This window comes from Astyanax mexicanus, chromosome 21, assembly GCF_023375975.1.
Source record: "Astyanax mexicanus isolate ESR-SI-001 chromosome 21, AstMex3_surface, whole genome shotgun sequence".
Classification (NCBI taxonomy): domain Eukaryota; kingdom Metazoa; phylum Chordata; class Actinopteri; order Characiformes; family Acestrorhamphidae; genus Astyanax; species Astyanax mexicanus.
The window spans coordinates 1,315,001-1,335,000 of record NC_064428.1 but is presented as its reverse complement, the minus strand read 5'-3'; the positions used below and the strand labels follow the sequence as shown (position 1 = coordinate 1,335,000).

The following is a 20,000-nucleotide window of genomic DNA, read 5'->3' as shown; positions in this document are numbered from 1 at the left end:
TCGGCCGAAGGTCGGGATGAAAACGGGAAGAAAAAAATTAAGTCCCCCTCTTCGCCTTCTACCGGAGCATTCCTACCAACCTCTCTTTTGCCGCGCACTCGGCCCGAACGAAAGGAGAAGGGAGGACGGGGATCCGCTGACGGAGAGACGGCGCGCGTAACGGGCAGCCAGAGAGGGTAAAACCCACCGGCAGCCGTCGCTACGACGTCTCTCCACGGACCACCGCCAACACCTCTCCCTCGCCGGAACGAGGAACGGTAGAGGATGGTGCGTGGAAAGCCGGCCTCCGAGACCCATCGGAGACGAAGGCGAGAGGGTGGACGAAAGTCTTTCCCCCGCGATCAAGCCCGTCGAGCGGCTTTTATCGAGTCCCGAACTGAGATGGGAACCTGACCCAGTCTGCTTTTAGGAAGACGAAGGTGCCTCAGAGCGGGCACCTGCAAACCTCCAGCTGCGGTCCCTTCGAACCGTCTCTTACTCTTCCCCGGAGGGAAGAGGGAGAACGGAACGAAAAGGCCCGATAGATTGGAATAGCGACCCTCAAGTGATCCACCGCTAAGAGTTGTACTCTTTTCATGGTTTTTGATTCGAAGCCATGTAACCAACAGACAAAGTGATGGGTTGAAATAATGTTTTACGGCAGCCGCGGGTACGGGCGCCCCGGAACGCCGAAGCGAACTCGGGGTCATCAAACCGCGCCGCCGGGCCACCTCCGGGAGAACCCGGAGAACGACTCGGGGGCCAAGTACCCGTCTCCCTTTGGCCGTAAAACGGGGGGTCTCAGGACACCGGTTGCATCAAGTCAATGGTCTCGCTCGAAGGGCTGTCGATGCCAGGCGTGCGCCGCCGCGCGGGAGGGTCGGAACCACACCCGCGTGGTCTGGCTGGTAACCTTTCGGAGGAACTCTTCCAGACGGGGAGGCTCGATTCGGCCAGAGGACGGGATGAAAACAGGAAGAAAAAACTTAAGCCCCCCTCTTCACCTTCTACCGGAGCATTCCTACCAACCTCTCTTTTGCCGCGCACTCGGCCCAAACGAAAGGAGAGGGAGGACGGGGATCCGCTGACGGAGAGACGGCGCGCATAACGGGCAGCCAGAGAGGGTAAAACCCACCGGCAGCCGTCGCTACAACGTCTCTCCACGGACCACCGCCACACCTCTCCCTCGCCGGAACGAGGAACGGTAGAGGACGGTGCGTGGAAAGCCGGCCTCCGAGACCCATCGGAGACGAAGGCGAGAGGGTGGACGAAAGCCTTTCCCCCGCGATCAAGCCCGTCGAGCGGCTTTTATCGAGTCCCGAACTGAGATGGGAACCTGACCGAGTCTGCTTTTAGGAAGACGAAGGTGCCTCGGAGCGGGCACCTGCGAACCTCCAGCTGCGGTCCCCTCGAACCGTCTCTTACTCTTCCCCGGAGGGAAGAGGGAAAACGGAACGAAAAGGCCCGATAGATTGGAATAGCGACCCTCAAGTGATCCACCGCTAAGAGTTGTACTCTTTTCATGGTTTTTGATTCGAAGCCATGTAACCAACAGACAAAGTGATGGGTTGAAATAATGTTTTACGGCAGCCGCGGGTACGGGCGCCCCGGAACGCCGAAGCGAACTCGGGGTCATCAAACCGCGCCGCCGGGCCACCTCCGGGAGAACCCGGAGAACGACTCGGGGGCCAAGTACCCGTCTCCCTTTGGCCGTAAAACGGGGGGTCTCAGGACACCGGTTGCATCAAGTCAATGGTCTCGCTCGAAGGGCTGTCGACGCCAGGCGTGCGCCGCCGCGCGGGAGGGTCGGAACCACACCCGCGTGGTCTGGCTGGTAACCTTTCGGAGGAACTCTTCCAGACGGGGAGGCTCGATTCAGCCAGAGGACGGGATGAAAACAGGAAGAAAAAACTTAAGCCCCCCTCAACAGTTTGACTCTGGCTTGAACTCCGAAAAATGAAATCCGGTGACTATACCTAACTTTTCGACGCGAATCTAATGAGCATAAAAGTTTTGTATGGATTTTTTTTTGAGAGTCAATCCCAGTTATGCAACACATGTGTTGCATAATTCATAATTCATAAATGATGTGCGAACCCCAATTTTGATCAAAAAAAAAAAAAAACACACAGGGTTGAGCTTTAAGCGGTGACGTACCCCCTCACTTTGTCTCACTGTTCTGGGGTACCCCTTCACTGTTTCTCACTGTCACTCACTGTTTCTCACTGTTTCTCACTGTACGAATAAAAATAGAACGCCTTGTCCGATTTTACTCAATCAGGTATGTGTGCGTCCGTCCTGCCATAAGAAAAACAACGGCGTAGTCGATTTTGAAATTTGATCAAGTTTAGCATTTTTATCATTTTTTTTATGATTTCTGGCTTGACCTTGGCCAGAGTTTCAACTCTAGAGTTGCCGGATGTTTCAGAAGAATATGATTTTTTTAACAGGGAAGGCAAGTTGCAAATCCGTTCAATTTAGGCTAGGCCTCAAGTCTGTGATGTGATTAATCACCCATATTTTTTATAGCTTGATAGGAAAAGCATAAGTCATATTTTAATCAGTTTTATTGCAAAAATTTCGCCACTCGCGCCTGGCTTGAACAAGCGAGGGTATATGATGAGGGTCAAAAAACTCCCCATGGGCATCTTCATGAGAAATAACACTTTGGGGTGAAGGAAGAACACTTCAGCTTTACAGTCAACCACTCCTCACTCAAATTGAGTGAAATACGGATATTTTATGGCCAAATATGCAAATTTTGTCGCTCGGCTCTCATGCAACAAAATGCTTTGGGTACATTTGACTGGAAATTCCTCAGCCTGTGAGCATTTCCCAGGGATGTATCCTACATATTTGGAAAGAACTAATCTTAGTCTTAGGTTTGAAAAATACCAACTTCAGCTGGAACAAATTTTTAATTGAAACCTGCCCAAAATGGGCTGATTTGGCTTTAAAATTCTCAGCCTGTGAGCATTCAGTCTTAGTCTTTACAACAACACTAGATTTGTGCAGATATCTTCAGGAATAAAGATTTAACACGGGTTTGAACAATACCAACTTCAGCTGGAACAAATTTTTAATTGGAACCTGCCCAAAATGGGCTGATTTGGCATTAAAATTCTCAGCCTGTGAGCATTCCCCAGGGATGTGTCTTACATATTTGGAAAGAACTAAGCTTCATCTTTACGACAACACTATATTTGTGCAGATATCTTCAGGAATAAAGATTTAACACGGGTTGGAAAAATACCAACTTCAGCTGGAAAAATTTTTAATTGGAACCTGCCCAAAATGGGCTGATTTGGCTTTAAAATTCTCAGCCTGTGAGCATTCCCCAGGGATGTATCTTACATATTTGGAAAGAACTAAGCTTGATCTTTACAACAACACTATATTTGTGCAGATATCTTCAGGAATAAAGATTTAACACGGGTTTGAACAATACCAACTTCAGCTGGAACAAATTTTAATTGGAACCTGCCCAAAATGGGCTGATTTGGCTTTAAAATTCTCAGCCTGTGAGCATTCCCCAGGGATGTATCTTACATATTTGGAAAGAACTAATCTTAGTCTTTACAACAACACTATATTTGTGCAGATATCTTCAGGAATAAAGATTTAACACCGGTTGGAAAAATACCAACTTCAGCTGGAACAAATTTTTTTTTGAACCTGCCCAAAATGGGCTGATTTGGCTTTAAAATTCTCAGCCTGTGAGCATTCCCCAGGGATGTATCTTACATATTTGGAAAGAACTAAGCTTAATCTTTACAACAACACTATATTTGTGCAGATATCTTCAGGAATAAAGATTTAACACGGGTTGGAAAAATACCAACTTCAGCTGGAACAATTTTTTTTTTTGAACCTAGCCAAAATGGGCTGATTTGGCTTTAAAATTCTCAGCCTGTGAGCATTCCCCAGGGATGTATCTTACATATTTGGAAAGAACTAATCTTAGTCTTTACAACAACACTAGATTTAACACGGGTTTGAACAATACCAACTTCAGCTGGAAAAATAAAAATTGGAACCTGCCCAAAATATAATAATTTGACCTAAAATATCTCAGCCTTTGAGTATGTTACAGGAATGATTCTTACATATTTGGAAAGTACTCACTTAAATTAGAATTAAAGATTTTACAGGGGTTGCCATTCTAACCAATTTAAGCGGAATCAATTCTGAACCTGGCAAAAATTGGCTAATTTGACCTAAAATATCTCAGTTTTTGAGTATGTTACAGGAATTATTCTTACATATTGTGAATGTACTCATCACAAGCTTTCCATAGATTCCAAATATGTGCATATATCTGGATGTTACAGAATGAGAGGCTGAGACCCTGGAGTTGCAGTTCCCAGCCTCTCAATCTCAATGTCTCCCAGCCTGTGAATTGACTCAATTAGCATCTGACTTGTGCTCCCAGCTTGTAAATGGGCACATCAGGCCAGTTGATTGAGTGATTCAAGATGGCGCCAGTGTGTGGGGCTTGCCGTCTGTCGCTTCTGGCGCTGTGCGTGGTTGTGGTGTTGGTGCTTTTTGGCGTTGAAAATGCAAACTCTCTTTTGGTGTATGATCGCCAAACACTGATGGACCTTCGGTTCCCTGCCAGCTTTTCGCTGGATAAAGAGTCGGATCGCGGTGGACATAAAACGCTACCACCGTTTCTTTCGGGGATACCAGCTTACCTGTGCCGCGCCCCGGCTCCAACTCCTCGCCGAAAACGCCATCGCCGGCGTGGGAAACGCAGCGGCAAACTGGCGAGGATGAAGGCCTTAGTATTGGAGGGTATCTCACGGTCTGTATGCGGCGCGATGCCTCGCTTTTCTCTCTCACGGCGCTTTCTGGACCCTGTTGGCGAATGTTTGGTGCCTGTCGTGGATCGGGATGGAGTGTTTCAACCTCGCGGTCCCTGCTCCCCTCGACTCCGCCGGCGTGGAGTAAATCTGCGTAATTTGCGGTCTTTGTGTAGGACTCCCTGTACCTCTAACGTTGCGGATATGCCGGCTCCTGCTAGGTTTGGCGTGATAAACGCCAGATCGCTGACAAACAAAACTTTTATTATCAAGGATTTCTTCACCTCGAAAGGACTGGACTTTCTTTGCGTGACCGAGACATGGCTGGGTACTGGTGAGTCCGATGCTTTCACTGAACTTTTACCACTGGATTGCTCCTTTATGAACTCCCCGCGGATGTCGGGCCGAGGGGGAGGCATAGCAACTGTCTTTAAGAATGATTATAAATGTAAACAGCTATCTCATCTATCCCTACACGGCAGCTTTGAACTGAGTGCTTTTGAAGTTGGTCGCTCTCACACAGTGTTGTGTGCAGTGGTGTATAGACCTCCCAAATATAATAAGGAATTTATTAATGACTTTTCGGATTTTTTGGCTGAAATTATGCCTAATTATGACCGTGTCCTGATTGTAGGAGATTTTAATATTCATGTCTGTTGTCCTGAAAAACCAATGGTAAAGGACTTTTTAAATCTTATTGATTCTTTTAGTCTCGTGCAATCTGTGGTGGGATCTACACATGAACTTGGACACACACTTGACTTGGTGCTATCATATGGTCTGCCTGTTTCAAATCTGGAGATCTGTGACGCTGTTTTCTCAGATCATAAGCCTGTGATTTTTGATGTTCTTCTTACAGACAGTAGCACTGGTAAATTGTGCGCCCCTGTTAGGCGCTGTCGTATTATAAACCATTCCACTGCTGATCAGTTCTCGGATGTTTTCAGTCAGAAAAACCTTTTTAATGAGTCTAAGTCAAACAGCTCGGAGGAGCTTAGCTCTTTGTTTCACTCTACCTGCCAAACTGTTATGGACTTTGTGGCTCCTTTAAAAATCAGGAAACCAAAAGCTAAATCTGAGCCCTGGCTAAATGACACTACTCGTGCTGTTAAACGTGAATGCCGTAGAGCTGAGCGGAAGTGGAAAAAGGATAAATTGCAAGTGTCTTTTCAATCATTAAGGGAGTGTTGGCGTCTCTATCAGAAAGTTGTGAAAGATGAAAAAAGAAAACATTTTTCCGAAATTATTCTGTCTAACACTCACAAGCCTTATGTTCTGTTTCAGACTATTAATAAGGTTCTTAATGCTTCCCAGACCACCTGTATAGAGAATTCTCCTGCTGTTTGTGAAAATTTTCTACACTTTTTTATTAATAAGATTGCTCTTACTAGGGCACAAATCACTGTTCCCTCAAACGACCCCTCAGTTTCTGTCCCCTGTGATGCCATTTTTAATACTTTTGAGTCTGTATCTCTGTCCTGTGTACAGAAGATTGTTGATCAGTTAAAGCCCTCAGGCTCTCCAAACGATGCTGTCCCTCCACGACTTTTTAAAGAGGTTTTTCCTACTATAGGACTTTCGGTTCTTGAAATTGTAAACAGTAGTCTACTTACAGGTGTAGTTCCACAAAACCTAAAACACGCAGTAGTACAACCTCTGATCAAAAAACCTGGTCTGGATCCTACAGTGCTTGCAAATTTCAGACCCATTTCAAAATTGCCCTTTTTGTCAAAAATCCTGGAAAAGGTTGTTTATAGCCAGCTAATGTTTTTTCTGGAGGAGAACAATATTCTTGATATTTTTCAATCTGGTTTTAAAACTTTGCATAGCACGGAATCAGCTCTCTTAAGAGTTTTTAACGATATCTTTGTATTCACTGATTCTGGTGACTGTGCTGTTCTCTTACTCCTTGATTTAACTGCTGCTTTTGATACAGTGGACCATGAAATTCTGATCTCCCGCTTGGAGCAGTGGGTGGGCATTGGGGGCATAGCCCTGAAATGGTTCAGGTCATTTTTAACTGATAGAACGTTCTGTATTAGCCTTGCCGATTCTAAGTCAACTTCTGCACCTTTCCCTTGTGGGGTTCCACAGGGCTCAATATTAGCCCCACTGCTTTTTTCCCTGTATCTGCTCCCTCTTGGTTCCATACTCAGGAAGCATGGAATTTCTTTTCACTGCTATGCAGACGATTGTCAAATCTATGTGCCACTAAAGAAAAAAGATAAGTGCTCTATTGGACCTCTGTTAAAATGTCTTGAGGACATAAAAGCATGGTTGGCGGGTAACTTTCTTAAGCTAAACGAAGATAAGACAGAAGTGATGGTCTTCGGTGGCACCACTGGGTCCCAACCGGTAGATCTAGGTTCTTTGGCTCAGTATACTAAACCTATCATTACAAATCTGGGAGTAAAAATGGACTCAGATCTCAAGCTGGACACTCAAATCAAAGCAGTGGTAAAATCAAGCTTTTTTCACCTGAGACAGCTGGCCAAAATAAAATCTGTTGTCCCAAAAACACAGTTTGAGACAGTAATCCATGCCTTTGTTACCACCCGGTTGGATTACTGTAACTCACTGTATACGGGAGTTAGTGGCTTTTCTCTCGCCCGGTTACAATCTGTACAAAATGCAGCAGCACGGCTTTTAACTGGCACACGTAAATATGAGCACATTTCCCCCATTTTAGTCTCACTCCACTGGTTGCCCATTTATTTTAGGATTCATTTTAAAATCCTTTTATTTACTTTTAAATCTCTAAATGGTCTAGCACCACCCTACCTTTCAGAGCTGCTACACATCTACAAGCCCACACGCTCGCTCAGGTCAGCTGACCAACTGCTCCTAAGTGTCCCAAAAACCAAATACAAGTTTAGAGGGGACCGTGCCTTCGCTGTAGTGGCACCTAGGTTATGGAATAGTTTGCCCCTGCACATCAGACAGGCCTCCACACTATCCAGTTTTAAATCGCTTCTTAAAACCTACCTCTTCTCCTTAGCTTTTGATACCTAAAGTGTTGATTGTATTGATTGTTGTATGTACCTATTTCTATTCTTATTATTCTTTTATTTTATGTACAGCACTTTGTCCTTTCTTCGAAAGTGTTAAAGTGCTATATAAATAAAGGTGGATTGGATTGGATTGGAGTTGATAGGCCATGCTAATGAGGCCTGCCCCCATGAGGCCTGTGAGGTGGCAGTGAGAGGCTGGGAGACAGCAACCAGTTCTCAGCCTGTGAGTAAGTTACAGGAATTATTCTTACATATTTGGAATGTACTCATCACAAGCTTTCCAAAGATACCAAATATGTGCACATATCTGGAAGTTACAGGTTGAGAGGGTGGGAACTGCAACACTGGTGTTGCAGTTCCCAGCTTCTCAACCTATAGTACCCATATATCAACTTGGCACATGTTTGGTACCTATGGAAAGCTTGTGATGAGTGCTTTCCAAATATGTAAGAATAATTCCTGTACCCATACTCTCAGGTTGAGAACTGGTTGCTGTCTCCCAGCCTCTCACTGCCACCTCACCCAGCCTGCTGTCTCCCAGCCTGTGAATTGACTTAATTAGCATATGACTTGTCCCTCAATTCAGAGTTCAACCTGTCACCTCATTGGCCCCCTCTGGACCACAGCCATCATCCAACCAGGTGATACCCCAGTCAAGTGGGAGGCGTGTCCTTTTGTTTACAGTAGCATATAAGCAGCTGGTTTGAGCCTCCCAAACCACCTCTGATCCTTGTCCTACCAAGATCAGCGACCTCCTTGACCTCCTTGACCTTCTCTGCTCCAGTGACCAGGAATCCTCTTGACTGTCTGAGATGGCTTCTTCTGCTGCTTCTTCTTCTTCTGCTGCTGCTTCTGCTGAGTAAGTACAAGTTTGTCTTTGATTTACTGTAGTAAACTATCTCTGACTTGGCTACAAGGAAAATGCTATGGGAACCTTACTTGTTTTAGTATCACGTAATGCTGAACAATTCTATGTAAATTTAGCTTTACAGGGACAATAAATATGTGAAGATATCTAATGTCTATTTCTCTTTTTTTTCTGTTTCTGTTTTACAGGCCAGCTAGCAATAGGACCTTCCTCCTGTGTCCTATGTGCAAGAAGACTCATTGGAGCCTTCCGGTTCACCTCAGAAGATCCTGCATGAAGAACTCCTCAGAAGCGGACATTCTGGCTGTGGTGGAATCTGCCAAGAGAGCTGCCTACAATTTGCTCCGTACTGGCCGTGTCTGGGAGTACTCTCTCATCACCAGGATCGTGCAGAGCCCTGACCCTGTTGACAGGTAAGATGCTGACCATGGTTACTTTTAGAAATCATAAAGTACGTTTCTTATTCTATTGTAAGAAAGCTAAATGTAAACATGTCTTTTATTCCTCACAGGATGATCGAGGAGCTGCAGAGCAGAGGGAATGCTGTGGTTGGCATCCCAACTGAAGACCCGGCTCCTGTTGCTCCTGCTGTTCCAGCTGTTCCGGCTGTAGCCCAACTGCCAGTTGAGGCTCCGTCTGAGTCCAGCTCAGAAAGCTCTGGGGAACTCTATCAGTGGTGAGTGTTTACGTTTCTTGATTTTCCTAATCCCTTTAGATTTTTAGGAGGTCACTGTTTTAATCGGCCGATTTTTGTTATTTTTTTATCAATCGGCATCGGCCGATTTTCTTATTTGGCCGCGCCGATTTTAATCCGGCACATCTGCGGGCAGCTACTTGGAACGTGCAAGGGTTCAAGAGTGAGCAAGACTTTCAACGGGTAAGGCGTCCATTTTTACAATCCAGTGTCCCAAAGTCTATATTTTCTCTCATGATTAGTAATCTGTGATGTTGCTTCATTTACTGAAAAAGAATAGAATTTCAACTGCATCGGTGTTGTAGCATTTCTCTCCAAACGAAACTGTGCTTAGCGTTGATGGCAGGAGTGCATTTGGAATGCGCCCTGACCTATCTATAAGCTCTATTATAAAATAACTGAAGTCTCTTCTTCAGAAACGAAAATCTAAGTAAATAAAATCAAATTAACACTTGATATTTTCAGTATTTAAATTATTTTTAGACGAAATGAAAAAGGGCAGGACTAAAACTGTTTAAGGATATTCGCAGCATCAGCTGCACTGAAATAATAATTACTGGTTAGTCAGGATTATTAGAGGACTGTACTTCTCCTTATATATAAATAAGCTTTATTGTAAACAAATTAATAAAACAAATAGTTTCTAAAATAATGGAGTTAAAATAAAACATCTCTTTTTCCTTCACTACAAACAGACATTAAATCATGCCGCCTCCTGCTGTTCTGCTGTAAAACTCACCCGTTTAAAGCGGTTTGCGCTGTTAGATATTAAATGAAACAATGAGCAGAATTTTCTGTTTTGTCGGGTTCTACTTTAGAACCCCCTCCAGACTTTTCTGATAAAAGCTCATTTTATCCTGAACCTATAAAGTCCGCGCTCTTCAGCTTTCTCAACTCATTTTCCGCTCACGCACCGAACCACCAGTACAGCTGATGAGACGCGTTTCTCTGGCTAAGGAGCTCATTTGAAGAAGAAAAAAAACAGATAAAGCTATATTTAAATTACAGCACCTGTCTGTTTTTGCATTATTTATAATTTTATTCTTAATTTAAACGTCACCCATTTTTGTAAAATAATAGCTGCAGCCCTAATGTGAACATTTTATAACATTATTACAGGTTTCACTAATTTTCACCAAAATTATCGCCACAAATAGCCACATTTGTGCTGAAGTGACAATAAATCCCTAACAACTAACCAACCACTGAAATGATCAGATTTATCAGTTTATCCTGCAGCATGGGGTGTTCAGTGTGAGTTATTCAAAGTTACAGCTGTTTCCTTAAATATTCTCATCTCCTATTTCTCTACAAAACAGTTTTTGTATGTCACTCAAGCTCATATTCTAATACCGTACAGAATTCTGCAGTTTCCTCAGAGTTTTCTGTCATTATTTCGCAGCTAGCTCCAGCGCTGTAAATGTAAGCAAATCCGTGGACCGCGATGCCGACATCTGAACCCCGGCTCCCCTTCGCGAGCAGAAACGGCACAACACCGCCCGCTGTTAAGCTGCTGTAGTGGATACAGCGCTTATAAATAAATTAACAAACACAAAAATGAGGGTATTCAATCTGTAATTTCAGTTCGTTTTATTTTTTTCTTTTAATTACCGTTTTTATTAGTTTCAGTTAAGGGGAACTTTCAGTTTCAGTTTTCGTTATTTCGTTCATTTTCGTTAACAGTAATACGTTGTTATATGGTGATTATCAGGCCGTAGCTTTATATAAAATAAAAATATAGTTATAGTGTTAGATTAGGGTTCGATTTGAGAGGTTTTCTTTCCCGTTATTTCAAAGTTTTTACCGTTAGATTAGGGGTTAGCTTTAGCATTAGGTTTAGATTAGCTAGGTTTAGATTAGTGGGGGATATTAGAATAGAATTATTTTTTTTGGGGGGGGCGGGACTATTTGTGCACTAAAAATATTAAAAAACTTCAAAAATACACCTTTGTAAACTAAGACACTTTAGTAAACACATCCCCTAACTCCCTAACAAAAGGTTTTGGGAAGCTCAAAATGTGTCAATCTGTCCGTCTAATCCCCCATAATAGCTGGTATTCCCCCCTTTATATTCATATACCATTAAGAGAAATTTATTTTTCTTTATTAACAAAAGGTATTATGTCTAATATAAAAATATATTTATATTTATATCCAATGAGATGAACTGGAAAGTAAAGGTAATGCACTTTATTAGGATGTAAAGGATGTACAGTTAGGAAATATACAAATACGCTTTGGTAAACAGAGACACTTTAGTAAATAAATCTCCTAAATCCCTAACCAAAGATCTCAGGAAGCTCAAAATGTGTCAATCTGTCCGTCTAGTCGCCGTAATAAACCTTTTATTACCGATAATTACATATTAATTAACATTATTAGAAAAACTTGAAAAATACACCTTGGTAAACAAAGACACTTTAGTAAACAAATCTCCTAACTCCCTAACCAAAGATCTCAGGAAGCTCGAAATGTGTCAATCTAATGAGTCCGTCCAACGCAATGCGTCTATCCAATCACAGAGCAGGTGTTGGCCTGTAACGCATCCTCAGCGCAGCGCATGAAAAAAAAATTAGTTCCGCTTTCAAGCGTCCAGAGAAGCCTGGAAGAGAAGTTTCAGGCTTCCCTGTTCTTTATAAAATCCCTGCTGATTCACAGGGACTCTGTCAGTGAGGAGAAAGGCTGCTGTGATTGTTGGAGTCTCTGGTGCAGTGTAAATTCACCGTAAATGTTTTCACCGTAAATGTTTTAACTAGGGTTAACTAAAATGTATTTCTCGGTATAAGTAGGTTATAAGGGCGACTAGACGGGCAGATGGACACATTTTGCGCTTTCTAATAAATTTGTTTTACTGAGTTAGGGGATTTGTTTACCAAAGCGTCTATGTTTACCAAATTGTATATTTTAAGTTTTTGAATAAGGGTAAAAATAGGTATTTCTCTGTATACGTAAGTTTATAAGGGCTACTAGACGGTCAGATGGACACATTTTGCGCTTTGTAAGACCTTTGGTTAGGGAGGTAGGAGGTGTGTTAACCAAGAAGCTCTGGTGTAAGTAGAAGCACACTTCTTAACTAGTTCACTTCTTTCCCTACAGACTGCTGAATCTCCGCTGCTGATCCAGGAACACACCGTTGAAGCTCTACACTGCCGACTGCTTGTTCTCCGTTGCCGATCAAGGATCAAGAATCTCCGGTGAGTAAAATTTACCTATAGCACTAATATAGATTATGATGCTACCTAAGAAGAAAATGCAGAATAAATGAAGCTGAATTGACCAGGCAAGTTGAAACGTCAAAATGCAAGTTACCTTGTGTAACTATGATTAAAGCTAGTTAAAACAAGCAAGTTTTTTTAAGTGTACACCATAGAAAGCAGGTTGACTCAAGGTATGGATTGACATTAAGTAACCTAATGTGATTTTACGCCAAAGTGCCAATCAATAAATAAATATATAAGTTAACCGAAACTCATGACAACAACATCTTTTGAAACACAACACTTACTCCACCTACTCCAAAGCGCTGGATAGCACAATTTATTTGTCCTATGTTTAAAAATGTGCTCATTTATTTCAGATGGCTCCCTGTCCAGTTTGCAAGAAGGTGCTGTCCTCCATCTCTGCGCACCTTTCCACAGTACATCACGTGGAAAACGTAGAGGAGAAGAGGATCCTGATTCAGCTGGCGAATCAGAAAGTGTCGATCCTGACATCTCCGTGTCCTGTTCCGGGATGTGGGTATCAGAAGTCTCGTCTTGACCGCCATCTGACCAGCTGCCACCGGGACCTGTCCGATCAGGCCAGGGAGAGATACATCCAGACGGCACAGAGGATCAGAGCCATTACTCTCCTGAGAGAGTTGAGGGCCAGCAGTCCGAACGTGCCCATGGCCACTCGCTTGGACTTGGCTGCTGCTGACGAGTGAGTGGCACTTTCTAAATAGCACTGTTAGTTACAAGTTCATATTTATTTTCATGTCTCTATTCTAATGTGTTTTTTTTTTTCCTGTCTTTCATGTTTATCTCTCTGATAGATCTTCAACGCACGACTACGACCGAGTACTCGAGTCATATTTATATCCAATTAATAGAAGATTCACAGTTCACTTTTTTTTTCCTGTTTCCCTTTTTTGCCCCAGGGAAGAAGAACAAATTGCGAGTGTATTATCTGTCCTGGCTGAGGAACAAGATCTTGCACAATGACCCGGAGGTGGAGAAGAAGCAGGGCTTGACCACAGTTGGGGACCTGGAAGGCTGTGTCCACTACAAAGTTGGTATGTTCCAAGTTCATTTCTGGACACAAGACAATAAAGCCGTTTCAGTTTTAAAGAATTAACTGAATCCTGCTGTGACTTTTAAGAAGTCATTTCTTACGCTTGTGCGGTAGATTAATGCATCAGGTGGAGGGTTTGGGATGTTTCACTCAGACCTTTTCTTTTCCTGTTTAGGTATGAGACAATCAAATTTTTGGTTCTTGCTCTGAAGAACTCTGTGGAGGTGTACGCCTGTGCTCCAAAGCCTTACCATAAGTTCATGGCTTTTAAGGTCAGTGGAGCTAATGTAGATACATAATGCAATTAATGCCTTGTTTGAATGTGCATAAAGTTCAAAAGGTTAAGAAATTAGAACTGATAAAATCTTTTACATGAACATTGGTCATTTTATTGATCTTTTGTGATAGAATTTATTAAGAGCTTATAGTAGAACTTCTATATCAATACTAGTACTAGTACTGAAATTGATCACACACACACAGTTATTCATTTGAGTATTAATAACCTTGTCTCCTCCTCTCTGGCAATCATTTGGTGACCTAGTACACAAACCCCTCTTGGTGGACTTGACTGTGGAGGAAGGCCAGAGGTTAAAGGTCATCTATGGCTCGTGCTCAGGGTTCCATGCTGTGGATGTGGATTTACGACATCTATCTGCCCACACACGTACGCATTCTAACCATCTCTATTAGTTACAAACATAATTCATATGTAAAGTGCAGACCATCACAGCCTCTGACTCTTCAAGGTCTCCCAGAGGTTATACAATTTTATTTGACAAAGCAATTGGAGGTTCACTAAAATTAAACTTTTCGACTAAATCTATTATTCTATTAATCTATTATTACTAAAATATTCTAATCCTACAATTACATCAGACAGTATTCTAATTATGTTTTTTTTCTTAACATTTACTTGGATTTTAAGTATAGTTTGCAATGCAAAGTTGAGTTTTTAGTTGAACCCGGTGGGGGAAATCACATGAACAGGCACAGAATATAGTAAAACATAGCATACAGGATTTTTGATCTTGCAGACTAATTAGCATTCATTAAAATGGTGTTATGCTGTTTATACCTTGTGTCTGATATCTACTGTCAGTCAGACTTCTAACAAACCTCTGATCTTTACAGAACCAGGCCTGGAAATCTGAGAAGGACACTCTGGGAAGACCACCAGCCAAAGAAATTCCGCTCGTAGACCACTGTGAATACAAGTAGCTCTTTACTTACTTGTAAATAGTTAACAGTTGTAAATAGTTATTTTTTGTAAATATTAAGTTTTAAAGTTTGCTGTGTTTGTGTGTGTGTGTGTGTGTGTGTGAGAGAGAGAGAGAAAGAGTGTGTGTGTATGTGTATGTGTGTGTGTGTGTGTGTGTGTGTGTGTGAGAGAGAGAGAGAGAAAGAGTGTGTGTGTATGTGTGTGTGTGTGTGTGTGTGTGTGTGTGTGTGTGTGTGTGCACGTTATACAAATACATATGTTATAGTTAAGAAATGTCTCTTTTTTTCTTGTAGTGTAATACGTTAATAACATATTAACAATATTTTAAAATAAGTTTAATTATATTCTAATAGGTATTAGGTTAATGAGATGAACTGGAAAGTAAAGGTAATGCACTTTATTAGGATGTAAAGGATGTACAGTTAGGAAATATACAAATACGCTTTGGTAAACAGAGACACTTTAGTAAATAAATCTCCTAAATCCCTAACCAAAGATCTCAGGAAGCTCAAAATGTGTCAATCTGTCCGTCTAGTCGCCGTAATAAACCTTTTATTACCGATAATTACATATTAATTAACATTATTAGAAAAACTTGAAAAATACACCTTGGTAAACAAAGACACTTTAGTAAACAAATCTCCTAACTCCCTAACCAAAGATCTCAGGAAGCTCGAAATGTGTCAATCTAATGAGTCCGTCCAACGCAATGCGTCTATCCAATCACAGAGCAGGTGTTGGCCTGTAACGCATCCTCAGCGCAGCGCATGAAAAAAAAATTAGTTCCGCTTTCAAGCGTCCAGAGAAGCCTGGAAGAGAAGTTTCAGGCTTCCCTGTTCTTTATAAAATCCCTGCTGATTCACAGGGACTCTGTCAGTGAGGAGAAAGGCTGCTGTGATTGTTGGAGTCTCTGGTGCAGTGTAAATTCACCGTAAATGTTTTCACCGTAAATGTTTTAACTAGGGTTAACTAAAATGTATTTCTCGGTATAAGTAGTAGAGGTGTGCCAAAAAATCGATTCACATAAGAATCTTGATTCTCATTTACTACGATTCAGAATCGATTTAAAATGTCCCAAAATCGATTCTGAGGGGCGGGTTTTAGACTGATTTTGGGCTGGGTATTTTTGTTGGACCTGGCAACCCTGGGGATAGCGCTTGTCCCTTTGGAGATCTTCCAGACACACACAGAGCGTAGGTGTTTGAGAATCACCGGTAAGATGGCAGAACAAGCATTATATTACCTTAGATTAACGTGTAGTTTTAATGTTTTATGGCAGAATGCTTCATAACAAGCATAAAAAAGATCGCTAGTAGTTAGTTTCAGTAACTGTTAGCTAGCTAACTAGCTAACTTTCCAGTTCCACCTTAAATAACGCTACAGGTGGCAGCGGGCTGCAGCATTTAAGGCGGAACGGAAAAATAACAATAAGCTAATCAGAGCTAATTTCAGCTCCTCATCACAGAGGAATTAAGGAATGGACAATATGAATTAATTTCTCCACCTCCTGCCCCCTTTCTGAAGAAATACAACGACCTTAAGTTAACTAGTTAATCAGCAGCTGCTCCTGAACTTTAGCGCTCCACTGCTATCATCACATCAGCCCAGCAGCGTCACCTACACACCACCGCTAGTAGCCTGGTAATAAAGCAGTGTTATTTATTATTTATTTATTGTTCATTAACGTCATTGTGATATCCCAGTGATTCCTCTGTCACTGAGGACCCACATTCCTGCACATTTTATTGTTTTTGTAACACATTACTTGCTCCAGGACCAGTGTATATTATGGAGGGTTTTTTTTCAATACGATTCATAAGCCAGAAGCAGAAATATTTATAATTCAAATCGTTTTGAATCAAAAATCGATTTTGAATCGAATCGTGGCCCCCAAAATCGGAATCGAATCGAATCGTGAGATAGTAATCGATTCCCACCCCTAATAAGTAGGTTATAAGGGCGACTAGACGGGCAGATGGACACATTTTGCGCTTTCTAATAAATTTGTTTTACTGAGTTAGGGGATTTGTTTACCAAAGCGTCTATGTTTACCAAATTGTATATTTTAAGTTTTTGAATAAGGGTAAAAATAGGTATTTCTCTGTATACGTAAGTTTATAAGGGCTACTAGACGGTCAGATGGACACATTTTGCGCTTTGTAAGACCTTTGGTTAGGGAGGTAGGAGGTGTGTTAACCAAGAAGCTCTGGTGTAAGTAGAAGCACACTTCTTAACTAGTTCACTTCTTTCCCTACAGACTGCTGAATCTCCGCTGCTGATCCAGGAACACACCGTTGAAGCTCTACACTGCCGACTGCTTGTTCTCCGTTGCCGATCAAGGATCAAGAATCTCCGGTGAGTAAAATTTACCTATAGCACTAATATAGATTATGATGCTACCTAAGAAGAAAATGCAGAATAAATGAAGCTGAATTGACCAGGCAAGTTGAAACGTCAAAATGCAAGTTACCTTGTGTAACTATGATTAAAGCTAGTTAAAACAAGCAAGTTTTTTTAAGTGTACACCATAGAAAGCAGGTTGACTCAAGGTATGGATTGACATTAAGTAACCTAATGTGATTTTACGCCAAAGTGCCAATCAATAAATAAATATATAAGTTAACCGAAACTCATGACAACAACATCTTTTGAAACACAACACTTACTCCACCTACTCCAAAGCGCTGGATAGCACAATTTATTTGTCCTATGTTTAAAAATGTGCTCATTTATTTCAGATGGCTCCCTGTCCAGTTTGCCAGAAGGTGCTGTCCTCCATCTCTGCGCACCTTTCCACAGTACATCACGTGGAAAACGTAGAGGAGAAGAGGATCCTGATTCAGCTGGCGAATCAGAAAGTGTCGATCCTGACATCTCCGTGTCCTGTTCCGGGATGTGGGTATCAGAAGTCTCGTCTTGACCGCCATCTGACCAGCTGCCACCGGGACCTGTCCGATCAGGCCAGGGAGAGATACATCCAGACGGCACAGAGGATCAGAGCCATTACTCTCCTGAGAGAGTTGAGGGCCAGCAGTCCGAACGTGCCCATGGCCACTCGCTTGGACTTGGCTGCTGCTGACGAGTGAGTGGCACTTTCTAAATAGCACTGTTAGTTACAAGTTCATATTTATTTTCATGTCTCTATTCTAATGTGTTTTTTTTTTTCCTGTCTTTCATGTTTATCTCTCTGATAGATCTTCAACGCACGACTACGACCGAGTACTCGAGTCAGCGAAACCTGGCGTCCTCGATATCAGTCGGAGACTGAGAATGGGACAACGGGTGGAAGAGAGTCTGCAGATAATGTTCCGGTACGTCTGTGAGGCGATACTCCTGAAGGAGCATCAACTGGCAGAGAGCGCTGTGCTGAACTTCAAGGTAGCTTTTCTTGCTGTCCTAATGCCTTGCATTTCTCTCAAATGTTTTATAAATACAAACTGGCTAATGAAGATATATTTTTTTCACCCATACAGGTAGAGCATTGGGTAGCTCGAACCCCGTCAGCCAGTGGCATTGTCCTTGACCACTTTGACATCAGCCTGACTCCCCAACAGGAAGAGGTACAAGATGTATAATATAGATGTATAATTTAAAATTCAGTTTTGAATGTAGTTTGTCAAATACACTAAATGAATAATGTTCCTTTTTTATTTTTTGTTTCAATACAGTGGCTGGAGATGTACTTTGCCCACATCAGGTCATGGAGCGTGAAAAAGTCCAGCCCCGATGTTCATGATGGAGGCAGCTTCTTTCTCAGCCAGAAAGGAGTTCCTGTGGTTAATCTGCGGCTTGATATGAAGCGGCTATGGGAACTGTAAGTCCATCAGATTAAAGGCTCATCCAAAAGCACTGCTCCACATATAGCTTTATAATAACATTGTGTGTCTTTTTTTTTAACACAGGTATCCACAGGCTTCAGGGACCGACCTGCCAGCAGTTGCCCCCAGTAGCCAGCCGAGGTAATTTTAAGCAAGGCATCTTATATAACAAACGCTGTTGTTTTTTCACTGTTGTTGTTTTTACACATGGATTGGTCTTTATAACACTCGCCCCATCTTTTAGCTCTGCTGCAGGTTCTGAAGAGGGGGATGATGAGCAGCCTTCCTACTCACATGCTGTGGGACAGGCAACTGGACAGCCACAGGCTCCGAAGAGGGACCACTCCCCTTCATCCTCTTCATCGGATGAAGACACTGAAGAGCCTAGTGGTAGTCGGTAAGCTTTGTGTCATTTCATAAATGAATAAAGGACATGTTTATATGAGCATGATTGAAAGCTTGTTGTTTCAGACAGTGCTGTCAATATGTGTTCTTATAATGTGTGAATGTCTCTTTCAGCTCTGCGATTGAAAGGAAGCGGAGGGCTAAGTCCACCTGGCTTAGTTTTCTTGACCTGTTTCCGGTGACTGTTCATGCCACGACACCCACACCTGAGGAAATTGTCGGCGGTGGATTTGATCGCGAATGCCTTCGTTACTTTCGCAACAAATGGAGGACAGTCCAGCGTGAACAGCGCATCCAATATATCTTGGGTAATGACTTCCTCTCTCTTTTATCAACACACAGTCTCTGGGCAACAAGTCTTATCTACATATAAGATGCAAGAAGAAGAAAAAAATAGTATCAATTTAGATCCATTTGTTTTACATAAATATATGTACATAACACATTTGAATAACAAAAAAAAGTATTTACCAGCAAATAAGGGTGGTGCTGGCCATAATGACGCTGAAGGCTGTCAACAATGGCCCCACACCCACCCTCTGGGCAGAGGAACTGGCACTCCAAGCTAATTAAAACAAATAAAAAGTGATAACAAATAAACTCAATTATTACTACTCTGTTACACAAGTAACAATACTCTATTACACAAGTAATAAAATAACCCATACGTGTATTTCTGTCACATACTCACGTTCTAACCAACTCAAATGTCTTCTCCATTTTTCACAGACAAGTTCAAGTTCAGGAACCGCCCCACAGAGGCCAGGGTACGCAATCTGCTCCTTGCTGAGAACTGGTCTGCCAACTCTCCAAGCGCCATGGATGTGGTCACGTCTTGGGTCCCTGTAAAGGACCACATCAAGAGTCCGGACATCATCCGGCGCATTCAGGAACAGTCTTGGAAAGGACTTTGCCTGAAAGACTTTGGG

At 42.4% G+C, this 20,000-nt stretch overlaps 2 protein-coding genes across 2 annotated transcripts in view; both read left to right on the top strand.

Annotated features, from left to right (window-relative positions):
* Positions 1–12,306: 12,306 nt before the first annotated feature.
* LOC125780426 (uncharacterized) lies at positions 12,307–19,444 on the top strand. Its single transcript, XM_049470041.1, has 8 exons — positions 12,307–12,548; positions 12,932–13,275; positions 18,043–18,226; positions 18,322–18,408; positions 18,517–18,662; positions 18,751–18,807; positions 18,911–19,063; positions 19,186–19,444. Exons 2-8 carry the CDS (start codon positions 12,932–12,934, stop codon positions 19,442–19,444), a joined length of 1,230 nt encoding a protein of 409 aa, XP_049325998.1. The 5' UTR covers positions 12,307–12,548.
* The window catches only part of LOC111196701 (N-lysine methyltransferase KMT5A-A-like), a 1,829-nt gene continuing 948 nt past the window's right edge, over positions 19,120–20,000 (top strand). The window contains exons 1-2 of the mRNA XM_049470141.1: positions 19,120–19,379; positions 19,801–20,000. The exon at positions 19,801–20,000 is cut by the window's right edge and continues 16 nt beyond it. Of these exons, the coding sequence (XP_049326098.1) occupies positions 19,890–20,000 (111 nt within the window). The 5' untranslated portion in view covers positions 19,120–19,379; positions 19,801–19,889. The remainder of the gene's footprint in view (positions 19,380–19,800) is intronic.

Bases quoted from the DNA above. Each gene is read 5' to 3' on its own strand.
- LOC125780426 (XM_049470041.1), top strand. From the start codon at position 12,932: ATGGCTCCCTGTCCAGTTTGCAAGAAGGTGCTGTCCTCCATCTCTGCG. The intron at 18,663-18,750 runs GTAAGTCCATCA...TTTTTAACACAG, and splicing joins ATGAAGCGGCTATGGGAACT to GTATCCACAGGCTTCAGGGA. The intron at 18,808-18,910 runs GTAATTTTAAGC...CCCATCTTTTAG, and splicing joins GCCCCCAGTAGCCAGCCGAG to CTCTGCTGCAGGTTCTGAAG.